Genomic DNA, 15,146 nt, shown 5'->3' with positions numbered 1-15,146 from the left:
ACCACATCATTTTCTCCGTCCCCCCAGCTGCAGTTCTATTCCGCCTGCAGGCGTGGAGGGCGAGGTAAACAATAGACAATGAGCGAGATGGAGTTTGTGCCTCTGCAGTTGAAGCCACAATTCTGTCTTAACAATGTTCGACAGACGGCGGTGAAGCTCTTCCACCCTCAAATCTCAGCTAAAATAATTCCATTCTGCCAAAGTTTCTACCTGCTCCTCAGGCCCTGTTTCACATGTATCAAAGTATGTATTCATCAAGAGCAACTGGAAGATCTTTGACCACATGCAGGATTTTGTGGTGATACAATTCAAAAGTACTACCTGAACATGACGGTGTACGAAAGTATCAATGTCCCCCGGAGGAGATCGACCTCAACTGAAACAGACTTGCTTTAATATGCAGGTGCGTGTGAGGAACGTTGACATTCTTCCTACTTTTCTGGCTTTATTAACATTTTGAAGAAAAAAAAAAAAACTTTCCTCAAGATTAGGGATGTTAAATGTTTCCAGGTTCTCTCAGGAGCGGGGGGAGAACGTTCCTGAATGCGGGGGACATTTTTGAAGACACATTCAACTCCTGCCCCAGACGTGGAGCTCCAGGCCTCTGGAGATGCACAAGTATTTGTTGGGATGATAATGAAGGATGCGGCGACTTGTTATCGTGACTCACGGATGTAGACTGAGAGAGGGAGGAACAGAAAACACAGGCTGGCAACTTTGCACCGACACCTGTTGCATCATGAACAACTGAACCAATCAGGGGGCTCCATGAAGTCAAAATACTTTGAAGGCGAATTCTTCATTTTTGCAGAACTGACGTCCATCCATCATCTTTCCACACTCTCCACGGGGCAGAGACCAGTCCCACACGGGCTCCTCTACACCGTTACTAGAAAAGTAATCTATTACCCACAGGCTCACTCACTCACTCACTCGCTATTGGTCGCAGCGAGGGCTGGACTGCAGCTCCCAGCCGCCTGTTGTTCAAACGCAGGGAGCGCGTCGGGCTACTGGCTTGTCGGTGCGCGCTGGATATGGATCAGGACGCAGCGCGTCTCCCCGCTGTCTCCCGCGCTCAAGCTGCACTCTGCGGCGCATAAAAGGAGCCCAGATGAACCCCCGCCACACCGGATCCTCCGGTGTGCAATGGCTTAACAGGAGAGACATGAGCGCCCGCTCGGGGGACAGCATCACCCTGTGCCAAAGGGCTCTCCAGATCGTCACGGAACTTTGTCTCACCGGGCACGTCGACCGGGAGAAATGCTCGGACATATTCCCCCTGGAGAGCAACATACCAGGTAAAGGACACGCAGGTAAATAGAATTAAAGTCCTTATTTGATGTGTCTTTGCTTGACATTGAGAGATGGAAGCGACTGGAAACAGCAGAAGCTAAACTTCAGCTCCACTTTTTTCTTTTCTTTTCTTTTCTTTTTTTTGGGGGGGGGGGGGGCTGGGGGGTATAACTTCATCATAACGTTTCTTTCGTGGTGAATGTGAGTGAAGAGTTTTGTCGCGGCTCAGTCCAGCCTGGTGGGGAAAAAAGCAACAGGTGGACGGTAGAAACCCCGGTTTCCCTCCTCCTCCTCCTCCTCCTCCTCCTCCTCCTCCTCCACCTCCTCCACATGCTGGACCTTCACAGGCGTTGAGATGCTGGATCTCCGGATTCCTTTCAAACTTTAAATATGAAACCACGTCTAGAGCAAAGCTGTTTTCCCTCCTTCCCCCTGGTGATCACGTGATTATTGTGTGAACTGAGGTGTATGACTTGACACTGTCTTGCTTTATCAACCAGGTGCTACACCCCCTCTTTCTTACAGCTTGCCTTTTCTCCCTTTTCTCTTTCTCCCCTGCACGTTTGTCTGTCCTATTTCGTCCCACGCTTGCTTCTCCTCTCTGTGTCTCCTGCTCTGTCTCCCTCTGCGGTTCTCCCCATGGTTACGTGTAGACATCTCTATTAGTCTCCTTGCTGTGGTCGTGGGTTTCTGTGGCCTCGCCCTGTTGGTAGTCTCTCTCTTTGTTTTTTGGAAGCTGTGCTGGCCCATTTGGAGGAGCAAGGCTCTGTCAGCCCACAATGAAAACGGCCTACATGTCGGTTTTCCCGAGGCTCTCCCTGCCAACTCCCGCCAGTCACAGAGTGCAAAGTGGCGGATATGGAAAAGAAGTATCCGCCTGAAGTGAAGATGAATGGACGGAGCTCTGTCAAGCTGCTGGAGGCGGCCATGAAGATCAGCCAGACATCCCCTGACATCCCGGCTGAGGTGCAGACGGCACTGAGGGAGAAGCTCAGCCAGCAGGCGAAGATCCAGCGGCAGACCACAGAGCCAACGTCCTCCTCCAGGTACCCTCCGTGAACCCGCCGCAGTCACACAACCCCTCCCGGTCTGCCGCTCTCACACACACACACACACACACACACACACACACACACACACACACACACACACACACACACACACAACTGAAACTCACATGCAAATCCCTCTGAGGCCACATAAAGCAGGAACTTGCCCTCAGTGGCCTCAAGGTAGTTTGTCACGTGTCATGCGCAACAGCAGGGATTGGCCGGCGGTGACCTTGGAACGCTGTTGCACATTTCGAATGGAGTCTCTCTTCCTTTAACTGACCAGAAAAAATAAATAAATAAAAAACACTCCTGTGGGCTCACCAGCCAAGGTCATGGCATATTCCCTTTGATTCCATTCAAACCCTATAATCACTTGTACATGAGGACGACGTTGTCATGGTAACAGTGTGAAGCACCCCCCCCCCAGTAATTAAACAATCAGCTCTTGCTTCTCTTTGTTTTCCAGGACTGTGTTTAAAGTCCATAATTAGCATTGCTGCGGGGCGCGAGCTGTCAAGATGGAAGGTCGGTTTGTGGTGAGACGAACCAGACGGAGCCGTTATTGACACTTGTGCTGCTTTGCTGCTCGGTGCAGTCTTTAAATTATAGCCAGGTCTTAATGAATGATCCACCCACCAGGGATGCCGTACGGTCAGGTGAAAGATTACAGCGTCCACTCTCACAACCCCTCCACCTACACGGTTTCCTATTTTCACTGATGATTTCCTCTGTGAGTAAAAAAAACAAACAAACTAGAATGCATTAAAGGTTGAGTGTGTAAGATTTAGAAGGATCTTTTGGTTGGAACTGAATGTAGTATTTATATTTTCATCGGTGTATAATCACTTAAAAAAAATAACAACTGATGTGTTTAAGCGGGAACGAGTGCTGTAGTGTGTGTTTCTGGAGCCACGTTGCATCTACAGTGGCCAAGAAGGGGCAAACCAGCACCCTCGCGCTTTAGTTTCTGCATCTATATTTCCTCATTTCTTTTGTTGTTCTTTAATTGTTTTTACTCACAACCTGGTTCAGCTTTGCACTGCAACTCATTGATGCGAACCGACCGCCACGGCGGCAACAGAGACGGACATCGCCGCTGAATTACTGCAGGATGTAGAGATGATTTACAGATGAGGAGCAAAGTGAAGAGGGAGGGTTGCCGGGTTACCACACTGATGGAGAGGCAAATGGAGAACGTATCCTCCCGCCAAACTCCATTCAGAAATCCAGCATTTTAAAGGTGGTTTGCTTTGTTGCCCTATAGAAAGACGTGACAACGCATGAATTAATGCATATTACAAAACCGTGTCATAATGAAGTCGTTTCGGCGTAATTTTTAAACAGTTTATTGCAGTTGAATACCAGCACAATTGAAGCTGGAGCTCCTGGAGACATTAGTGAAAGTCGGCACTGTGTGCACATCCAACAGCTGGGGAAGGTGACCGATGCAGCTAATAACAAAAGGATTATAAATTCGGGGTTATTCTACTTTATAAAAACATAGTTACACATTTTATATTCCATTTCTGTCTAAATCCCAAGCACTGTTTCTTTAAAGCCGGGACTTTGCTGATGAGGTTATGAAGCGAAACTTTTATTTTAGCAAAAAGTTACTTAACTCGTTCAAAAAATGTCCCCCCTTGGTTCTTTGAAATACACGAGCGTTGTGGTGAATATTCAGTTCATTCCACTTCCTGTTCAATACTGTTTTTGCCGCTGCTGTCAGATTGCTGTGATTGTCAGAAAGGAGGAGGGCCAGTTGCTAGGTGACAAGACTGGCGAGTCAAACGTGGTCAGGGTTTTCTTAAACGATCTCAACGCCACAGAAATTTGCAGCTTTCAGGTAGTTTGTATGAAAGCCTCCATGTGAACAGTGGAAAGTGTTTTCATTTTTCCAAACAGCAGTAGGTGGTGAAGTGGTGGTCAAATGAGAAATTCTGTGGCCTCAAATTTGAACCTTCCATATTCAGCAGGAACATAAGACGGGGTTGGAAACGAGTCACGGGGCATTCAAGCTGACTTCAGAACGTCTTGATTTCTTGTCTTGATTTCACTCTTTAGCCAGGACTTGTGAACGCGCTCCTCGTGTGTAGAAAGTTGAGTCATTATTGGTCGACGTGTTCTCATTCCCTGCTTATCAAGCATCTTCTTCACATTCACATTACCTCTACATGCCCCGAATCTTTCAACTGAAAGACCACATTGAAACCATCTCGTTCTATACACCACATCGCACCCCGTGAGCTCCACGCCATTAAGCATCCTGTTTTTTACATGTATGCACGTCTCCTCTGGCCAACCATTAGCACAGCCCATAACAAAGCCAACGGTGCATAACATCACTACATTAGACATTTACCAGATGCCCTTTGCTCTTTTCAACAGGCATAATTCATTCCGCCGTCACCTGCCTCGTCAGATGAATGTCACCAGCGTCGACTTCAGCATGGACACAGTTCCTCTTCGACAGTCCTCGACCGTCAGCATCGGAAGAATAAAACCAGAACTGTACAAGCAGAAGTCAGTGGACTCTGAGGACGGCGCCAAAGAGCCTGTGGAGACTTGCGGGAAGCTCAGCTTCTCTCTGCGTTATGACTACGAGGAGCAGGCGTTGGTGGTGAGAATCCTCAAGGCCTTGGATCTGCCCGCCAAAGACTTTACTGGGACCTCTGACCCCTACGTGAAGGTCTACCTGCTGCCCGAGAGGAAGAAGAAGTTCCAGACGCGTGTTCACCGCAAGAATTTGAACCCCATGTTTGATGAGACCTTCTGTTTCCCTGTGGTGTACGACGAGCTTTGCAACCGCAAGCTGCACTTAAGCGTCTACGACTTTGACCGCTTCACCAGTCACGATATGATTGGCGAAGTGGTCGTGGACAACCTCTTTGAACTCTCGGATCTTTCCAGGGAGGCGGTGGTGTGGAAGGATATTCACGCAGCCACTACGGTGAGTTGACATTCGCACAAGCACACGAGCCGTTCCCCAAATACGCCAACATTCCCAGCAGCAACCCAGCTGGCCGCAAACATGGTCAGCTGGAAATACCTGTTTGATTTGTCCGATTGCTTATTGGAGTTGGTCGCGTTCTTTCATTAAACTGGTGGTGGTGTTGCTCATTTGTTTCTGGCACAGTTTGCAATGCAGTTTTTTTTTGTGGTACTAACAAAACAAAAAAAACCCACAAAACTACAGCTGGTGAGTGACCTTCGTTTACTGCAATACCTTCATCCCTCACATTGGTCTTTGCCCCTGCTTTTGCAGCCTGTTAGCCTAGCAACTGCCAACGGAAACAAAATGGAGCACTCACACTATTTCCTGAGTCACAATACTCACAGCAACCCTTCAAAATAAGAGCATGCTGCATTGTAACATCAAACATCACCTAAATATTGAAAGCACAGCATCGTGATGACATCTGCTATTGGGTGGTGCAGCAGATGCGGAGGATCAACAGGCAGTGAATGAAAACTATTATTTTTAGGAAGGTTGAATTCACTTCTTCTCTGGAGTGTCAGGTGGAGCCCATTGCATAAGGGCACTGCACTTAACAAGCCAAACACCCACACATATTTTCCAGGGAACTGATGGGTACTCGTCACATATAAATTTACCGGCAGAGGCTGCAATTATAAAGGCATCACACGACTGTGTAGTTGTCGGCAGCAGTATTTATTAAACCTCAGAAGTACTTGGCAGATATCATAAACGACTAAGTGAAGACCAACCTGCAGTCAAGTGCAGTTGGAGACCTTGGAGTAAGTAAATCAATTAACTAAATCTATACAATTAGACAGAGTGCAATGAGATCAGGTGAAAAATTTCACAGCAAATGCACACCAATGCCTTAGAGATGCCGGACGAGTCGGGGCTGGAACAGGAAGGGATTCTGCTCGATATTCTCGAAGACAAAGAGAGACACCAGACTTCTGCTAGCGAGCACAAAGGCGCGGTCATCGCGTAACGAAGTAACGAAGCATGTCGTACGAGCCCATTCCAAAAACAGACACGGAGGCAGACGTGCTTCTGAAGACGAGAGAAGTTCCTCTCTCGGTCCTCAGGTTTGCTTTGGTTGCCTTCCAATGAGGAAGTTAGCTATTTGTCTTTTTATTGGCTCATTTGGACATCTGTATGGAGGTATGTTTGACTGCATCGATGGTGTTAACCTGTTCACAAAAAAGGAAAAAAAGCAATCTTAGCCGTCCTCCCTTTGACAAGAGAGCAACAGCTAATTAGCTTTAGCTTAGGTCAACTCCAACGTCACCCACCCTCCATCACTACAGGGGGTATTTCATTAAAAGATTTTGGAATATTGTAAGACAGGGCTTTTTAAAAATATTTTTGTTATTATTATTTCCCTTAGTTTAATGTTTAGGGTTGCCCTTCAATGTACACGCCTACTTTGGAAATGAATATTTTGTGCTCATGGTCGATGGTCACTGAGGAGAAACGGGCGCTTCTCAGTTTCTTTGGTTCAGGCTTCTCAAATTTTAAAGATGTAATATCCTTGTCTGCAGGATATTCAAACAGATGGAGGTAATACCTGCTTTTTTCAATAAAAAACTAAAACCCATCAGACCAACAGTAACATCGATTTCAGTGCCTATTTTATGGTCTATTTAGATACTTTTTAACTGTTTCTGCCGATGCGCAGGCCTGTGTCAATCCATCTTTACTGTTGTTGCTGCAGCTGTGTGGAATGGAGATAAATAGATGGATACTTTTGCTCAATTTAGACGCAACATTGCTTTCTAATGGTTTTTGAAGTATTTCCTTCCTCCAACAGAGGCTCACTTTGACCCAGTGGTTAGATAACAAGACAGTCCAGGTCAACCAAGTCAGTGAGGAAAAATACAGGTTTGAACTACTTTGATCCCTGATACTGCAGCAGTAATCCATCATTTTCATTGAAGAATTACCTCCTGAGTAGTAGTTTTAACAGCCCGACGGCCATTCTACCACCAATTAATGCCGTGGCGTGTTTGACGATCCGCCGCCTCGGTCTGATAAAATGGTTAAAACAACTCGCCTTTGCAGGGATCGCATTTGTCATTTTGATGCACCGAATGTGCAAGAGTCATTTCAAATGGATGAAATGCGTTGTGTTGTGTGTTTCTACCCCCCAGGAGACTGTTGACCTGGGAGAGATCATGTACTCGTTGTGCTACCTCCCCACAGCGGGGAGAATGACCCTAACAGTCATCAAATGCAGAAACCTCAAAGCCATGGACATCACAGGCTCTTCAGGTAACCCGACAGCAAGTTAAGATGCGGATCACATCAAAAGCGCAAACCGGGCCATGAAGAACTTAGTTGGAGCCAGACTGCAGGTGGCCACTTGGAATGGAAATGGAGGGCCATAGGGAGGCCGGGGTGAAAAAAAATATTTAAAGTTTTAACCACTGTGAGAAGAGAGATATCAGCTTTAGTCATATTTTAAAATAAAATCACATGCACGACAATAAAAAAAGAGTTCCTTTTAGATTTATGCACGTAGGCATGAGAAGAGAAGGTGTTAGAAGCCCAGTTGAAGAGAAGTTGAAGCCTCTTCTGTGTCTCTCAGACCCATACGTGAAGGTCCACCTGATATGCGATGGACGGCGATTAAAGAAGCGAAAAACTACCACCAAGAAAAGCACGCTCAACCCAGTTTACAACGAGGCCATCATCTTCGACATTCCCCCGGAAAACGTGGAACAAGTCAGTCTGTCCATCATGGTGATGGACTATGACCGGTGAGCTCACCAGCCAACAGGAAGTGGCAGTGTATGGTAGTAGTATGATACTAACACGTGGAAAATGTGTGTTTTCCTGCTGTTAGAGTCGGACACAACGAGGTGATTGGTGTGTGTCGCGCCGGGCCGGACGCTGAAGGTCTCGGACGAGATCATTGGAACGAAATGTTAGCTTACCCGCGGAAGCCCATCACACACTGGCACGCCCTGGGAGAGGTACGCAAACTTCTTCTTCTTCTCCCCCCCCCCCCCCCCTAATTCCAGTCTGAAATACCCACAATTACAGAACCGCACAGATGTTCCTTAGTGCTGATCTTCAGCGGAAGGTAGCAGCTCAGGTTATATAAATTTTCAATACACTTCAGCTCTTTCTTTTTGGCCCCTTTGAAGGAACATAATGTGTTGTATTTTGAGTTTCTATGGTTACAAAAAGCAAAAACAGAACACCCAACATTAATAATACTATTTGTCAGTGCAAATATCCTTTTAGCTTATCTAAACCACAACTAGGTGTTATTCATTTTTCCACCCCCCCCCCCCGAGTACCTTATTCTGAGAGTATATTCAGGACTGCCTGAAGTACGGGGACAAATATGCATGTTGAAATGAATTAAATCCATATCCTTTTCATTAAAATGTGGTTCTGTGAAAATAACTGAAAAAAACCTAGAGTCAGGGAATAAATATTTGTGGTTGCTGTCCGATGAAAAATGGGGTGAAATAGCTGGCTTAGCATTGTAATAATGTGTGCAGTCTCTAGCTCCAATCCCCAGGTGTGGATCCTGGCCAGCAAGCTGAGACAGTAAGAGCAGAGTAGGCCACAGCGGAACCTGGAGCCTAATCATCTGGGCTACGGCTTTGAACAAAAGTTCCATGTTTTTTGTCCAAAAAACCTTGGACAAACCCCCTTAGAGGAACCATTTTCTTGCTGAGCGACTGAAACATCCCCTTCAGTCTTTACCGGTGGTGACAGTGTATCCCGAGGAGAAAGAGGGACCAAATTTCGACGGCCCACCCCGTGTGACGTTTATGTTTTGTGATATGTCACCATTCAGTGGCCTGGCAGAGCAGCGAGCTTCGAGAGTCAAGGTTCATGCCCTTCGCCCAAACCTCCACTGACACCCTGATCCCAGGTAGAGTGACGACCTCGCTAAGAAAACAGCCGTCGGTTGTGAGCGGCTCATCACTTGTGTTGCCTATCTTTTGAGCATGTCGTACGAAAATCAGGTTCCTTTCCAATATGTTTCTCGTATGTTCATTTAGAAAGAAGGTTGTGTTGAAATGGTTTTTATTCGTTCGTTTGAACTGGAGTTCTTCGAGTGCTCTACAGAGCTGGCTATGCACATCCGACTAACATTTTGTCTGCCATACCTCTGCTTTCAAATTCTCAGAAACACTTTAATTGCCAAACATTTGCATAGACCACATGAACGGAGGGCCTCTGCCGGTGAATCCCCGAGGATCCGCTCTGTCAACCTTTTCAATATATTGAGCGACATTTTTCTGACCCAAGAGCTCTTGAGTGAGTTACCATTATACTTTGAAATGGCACCAAGCTAAAGGGCTACGCTGCTCAGTGCCATGAAAACATTTGCTCACTGGGGGGGGGGGGGACAAAAAAAAGTCAATAGTTATTAGCCGGCGAAATGCAAGCGTTTCTACAAGGGCTGTGTTAAAGTCTCAGAGAATGCATCCGTCATTATAGATGATGAAGCCAGCCATTAATTTGCCATTCCGAAATGCAGATTTTTAAAAAGGAAACAGAAAAGTGGAACGTGAATTCAGAGAAGATGTAGCAGATAGATGTAGCAAACACATGTGCAGCGAGGGACGCAGAAAAAAAATGAATAAATATGAATCGAAATGAAATGAAACCCCAGCCGAACATTGCAAAGTTTTTAAAATAAAAAATTGTCGTATTTACTTTTCAGTGCAGCGAATTATTCTCAGCACGTGATTGCAAGCTGAGTTCCAGCAGAGTTCAACTCCATCTCTTACTGTAACTTTATCAAACTGTGTTCTTCAAACAGGCCGGATCTAAAGAGGTGTGATGCTTAGAGAGCTGCTCAGGCGCCACGTGCTACCTTACTAACTGGTTGTAACGAATGAGGCAGAATCTTGTGTGATTCATCAACAAGGTCTCAAATTTAAGGAGAGGACTGCAAGTGTCAAATCTCAGAGAACAGGATTCATGGGATGCATAAAGTCATCAGACTGAAGTGACCATTTGCTGAACTCCTCAACACATTGTGACGCAAAACACTTTTTATTTCTCTGCACCTTCAAATTGTGCTTTCTTCCATTTTCAATCCTCCAGAGCGACGAATAACAGAAGCCCTTGCAGAGTTCTCATTTGAAACGAATTAGCTTGAAACACTAAAACGTCAAGTGAAGATTCGTTTTTGCCAACTCATCGTCCCGTCCAGGGTGTGAAGACTGCATGTGAAGAATGCTTGCTTCCAAACACTGATTTCAATTTGCCAGTTGCTACTAGCTTGCAAGCTGGCTCGGAGTTTGTTATTTCACGTCGGACGGAGACTGAAATCATCGCCGCGGCAGCGAGCTTACACTCACAGCGTGGTTCTGCTGAATTAGCTCGCGAGCTACAGCATTTAGCACGTAGCATCAGCCAGAAATCAAAGGTTGTTTTGATCCAGCACAGTTGGAGAAGGAGGACCAGATGCTTCGAGATCCAAACAACAAAGCGAAAATCAGACAAATGCCCAACTGCATTGTACATCAATCACTTCCACGCCACTTAAAATCACAGGGAGTCACGGTCCAGTTTTCATTCGGTATTTTTACATGAAGCCATATTTAATCAAGTTCAGTGCATCTCTCAGAAGCTTCTAATGTCAGTAATAAGAAACAAAATCAACATAGCAAATAGAAAAAAAGGCTATGTACTGTTATCTTCTATCTGTTATCTTACTTGCACAAGGATACTCGATGATGATGCTTTTACCCCTGCACTGCCCTTAATGTTGAGGATGAATATTTTTACTTGTAGCATGCGTCTCACCTCGCTAAAAACGCACTTAACTGGGGGAAGAATGTGAGTTCTGACTTAAAGAGTCCAATTTCAAACATTGTGTTTACATTTGTACGTATTCAAAAGTGAAATTTACAAAGTTGTCGTGCATTATGGAGCTAGAGTCATCACAATGTATTTCTATTGTATGGTGATAATTTGAGCAGCTCAGACTTGTGATCGAGTGAAACTTATAGACGTTTCTGTATTAGTTGTGAAGTCCAGCTGGGAAACCCAGCGAGGTCAACTATCAAGTTATTCCATGTTTAGGAGTTTAGAGCTTCGAGCTGTACTTGTTTGCATATTGGCTGAATCCCTTGTTGAGAAAGAACAACTACTGTCATGATGTGTACAGTTTGTGATAACTTTTGTAACAATTCAAAGTAAACATTTGAAATATAATTTATTGTATCTGTTTCATATGTATTTTAACAGAATAAATTAAAAATGAAGAGTTATATCACATGTCTTGGCGGACTTGTTATTTTACCTTTGAGCGTTAGCGTTTGCTCCCCCCCCCCCCCCCCCCCCCCACTTAGCATCGCTTACGAGATAAGATTCATTGTGACAAGGGTTTTACTCTCCATGCCAGGAGACATTACAAGTTTCTCTGCAGTGGGGAATAAGACACAATCAGCATCACTGTGAGCTGAAAAGAAAAAGAAATGTTCGAATAATTTCACATCTTGTCTGTTTGATGCTGTTAAATTCCGCAGTGAACCAGTTGCTTGCGATCGAGTTGGCTCTACTCCCCGACCGCTGTGCTCAGACTGCAGTCCACATACATGCAGCGTGAGCGTATAATTACGGCTCTGTCACACGCGCTGCACTGCATTGTTGGTGCGCTTCTCGTGCTCTACTGCTGTCTGACACAGTCTTTTGTAAGTGGTTTCTCAACGAGCTATCAGGACAATAATAAGAACAGCGTCTCAGCTTTCCCGGAATAAAGGGTAAAACGCGTGGTCTCCATTTAAGATGGTATAATTACTTGGAAAAAAGAAGTACATTTTGGTACGTTTTTTTTTGTTTTTCCTCAAATGCAAAGCGTTTTGTGCTTCAAGGGCATCCCTAAAGGTGACATAAATGGGATGATCTGAAGTGGGTCTATATTTTTCTCTGGTTGGTCTGAAGTCACACACATCCTCCCCCCCCCTCCTCCCTATCTCGGGATTTCTGTAGGAAACTGTCGAGGGAGCTCAACTACGAAATGAAATCGACACTCCAGGATACCTCACGTCTCTGGCTCTTATCTATCCACTACCTTTCTGTTCGTCCTGATTATCGTCCACCAGTTGTACACTACTTTTCCTGTGGAATTGAGCGACACTTTGAGTCGACTGTGTCGGGTATACCCTAATAATTCTCCCGCTACGTCACCCTTGGACTCGACTGGAGAGGATTTACATGATTCACAGTTATTAAAAACTCTTTTCTGGCCCTTTGTGAAGCCTCTCACCTCATCCTCCCACTGAAACAAGTTGTTCTCGCTCTCATCTTTTAACAGCCACCTTCAAATAAAATTACATTTTGCTCTTTGCTTTCTGTGAGGCTGCCGAAGCTGCGCGAGGTTAACTGAGGTCAGAGTTTAAATAATTCAAAATTATAGCACAGAGTTTGGTGGTCGTTCCAGAGGTGCACCACAAGGCACTTCTGCCTAGCTAGGCACCACTGGTTTCCCTCACCTGATGTTGCAGCTACTCTGGTGCTCAAAACAAGCGCACCGTTCCTGCAGCACCAGCAGTCCCCAATGAACTGATTACCTGCTGGGGGGCGTGGCTATCTCACAAACGTTTGTCGCTGATGTTTTTGTGTTAGTATGTGTGTGAAAGCAAAGTACAGAAACCAGAAACAGAACTATCTCGCCGTCTTCTTCAAACAAGCAAACCATGACATGCACCAATTTGGTGCTGGAACCTGGGAAAGAGGAAATGAAGAAAAGTCTTATCTGATGTATGACAAGAGCGAAGAAAGAGAAGAAGAATGGCTGACCGTCCAAGAAAGAAAGGAGCTTCAATCCCTGCTTCGACAACAAGACGCTAAGTAGACAATGCACTCAGTAAAGATCCTGTTTAGCTCGAGGAGCTCATGGAAAAGATGTTGTTAGAAGACCAATGTTTGGATAAAACAGACGGAGAAATCGAAGAAGAAACAAAGACTTGGAAGAGACAAGAGCCATGGAATATAAGGAAAGCATAACTCTGAGAAAAACTACAATAAGAGGAGCGCACGGGGCAACTACCGTTGACGTCCAGTGGGGTAGACGCCATACGCCATGACGTGAAATTGCCCAAACTTGTCATTGATAAATGTACAGGAGGTATCAGCCACTGGCAGTATTTTTTGGGACAGTTTGAGACGGCTGTGCATCAAAACCTGAGGTCATAGGTCACAGGAGCGGCTGCAAATGGCGGTCACAGGACTGCCATTGACTGAGGCCAATTATGATGTCATCCAGCTGCTACACAACAGGCCTGGCCGAAAGGATCTTGTCATTAACGCTCATGTGACGAAGCTTCTCAATCTTAATTCTGCTAAAAATGCCAGTGGTGCAAAAGCACTCAGATATTTCTGACAACTATGAAATGCAGACTCGCAGTTTGGCTCCTGTAGGAGTTGTTCCTGACACGCGTGGCAGTTTGCTGCGGCCCTTTCTGATGAAACTTCTACCGGAGGAGATGACCCCGGAGTTTAGCCGACAATAGGATGAGGATGATGGGAATTTGAGGAACTGATGGATTTCATTCAGAAAGAAGCGGACAGCCGAGAGCGCGCCTGTAAAGAAGGAGAGAGTCACAGCACATGGGAAATGCGCAGCAAACCTGATTATAATGACAGCTTCTGCTCTTCATGCCTCAAATCAAGAGAGACAACTTTCTTTCTTCTGTGTCAAATCTGACCACATGTCTAAGTTGAAAAACAAGGAAGATGCTTTGTGTGTTTTGGAACTCGACATGTTGCCAAGGACTGTCGCGCTAAAGGTATTTCTTGTGAACAGTGTAACACACGTCACCACCGAACTCTTTGCTCCTATGATGGAAATGAATTGACAATAAAAAAAAAAGACTGAGACAATGGATGCCGTGATTTTTGTGTTTCACCCACTGAATCAACGCGAGAAGCAGTAGTACTCCAAACTGCCACCAGGTGTATAGAAACTCCAGTGAGAGGACAACCCAGCCGTTGTCTAGTAGATGGAGGCAACGACAAATAAGGAAATGGGACGAGGAGACGATGCGTTGGTTTGATGAAGGAAGATACCAGGTGAGCTGGCCTTGGAAAAATGAAAATAACAACTTGTCTTCCAATTATGATGTCGCAAAAAGACATTTTGATCAGCTCATTGAGAAGTTTCAAAATGATGTGCCACTTTTTTTGATAAATATGGAGAGGTAATTCAAGATGATGTCAGCCAAGCCCCAGATTCTGACAATCCTGGCTGCTACCTTCCACACAGAGCAGTCATTGAAGAGCGTTTCACCCCTAAACTGCCAGTTGTCTTTGACGCTTCCTCTCACGTTACAGGCCGTCTATCTTTAAACGGCTGCTTAATGCCTGGCCCTAACCTGAATCCTGACTTCTCAAGCATATTGTTAAAAATTCAGATTACATAGTGGCTTTTTTGCAGATCTCCATGAGAGAGCAGGACCGAGATGTATTGAGATTTCTTCTTTGGACTGATGACCTGCCTAAAAATAACATCAACATGATGGGAATCACCAGAGTTCCACTCGGCGCTTCATCCAGCCCCTTTGTATTGGCTGTGACCGTAAGGCATAATGAGAAAAAAATACCAAGAGGCCTATCCTGTGGTCACATCTATTCTTGACAAGTGTTTGTGTGTGGACGACCTGATTTGCGGCATACCGAGTGAAGAAGAAGCCACCGGCGTATCAACGCGAGCCAAAGCTGTCTTGGAAGATGCTCACATGACTCTGCTAATGGACCACAAGCTCTGACCCTCGGTAACCCTTCTGGAAGCGGAGCAAGATGACGTCATCTTTGACCCAAGGAACTTGTTTGACTTTTTGAAGGATTAA

At 45.5% G+C, this 15,146-nt stretch overlaps 1 protein-coding gene across 1 annotated transcript; it reads left to right on the top strand.

Annotated features, from left to right (window-relative positions):
- Positions 1–835: 835 nt before the first annotated feature.
- On the top strand, positions 836–11,558 carry syt10 (synaptotagmin X). The gene is given in 9 exon segments (XM_086201817.1): positions 836–1,313; positions 1,947–2,117; positions 2,120–2,339; positions 4,731–5,292; positions 7,470–7,590; positions 7,907–8,078; positions 8,165–8,294; positions 9,134–9,211; positions 10,396–11,558. Coding segments are annotated over 8 exon segments (1,650 nt in total). The 5' UTR covers positions 836–1,111; the 3' UTR covers positions 9,206–9,211; positions 10,396–11,558.
- Positions 11,559–15,146: the final 3,588 nt, after the last annotated feature.

This window comes from Aulostomus chinensis, chromosome 4 (genome assembly GCF_037954235.1).
Source record: "Aulostomus chinensis isolate RoL2024-O1b breed Wild chromosome 4, RoL_Achi_v1.0, whole genome shotgun sequence".
NCBI lineage: Eukaryota > Metazoa > Chordata > Actinopteri > Syngnathiformes > Aulostomidae > Aulostomus > Aulostomus chinensis.
The sequence above is the reverse complement of the archived record's forward strand: the minus strand, read 5'-3'. Positions and strand labels throughout refer to the sequence as shown.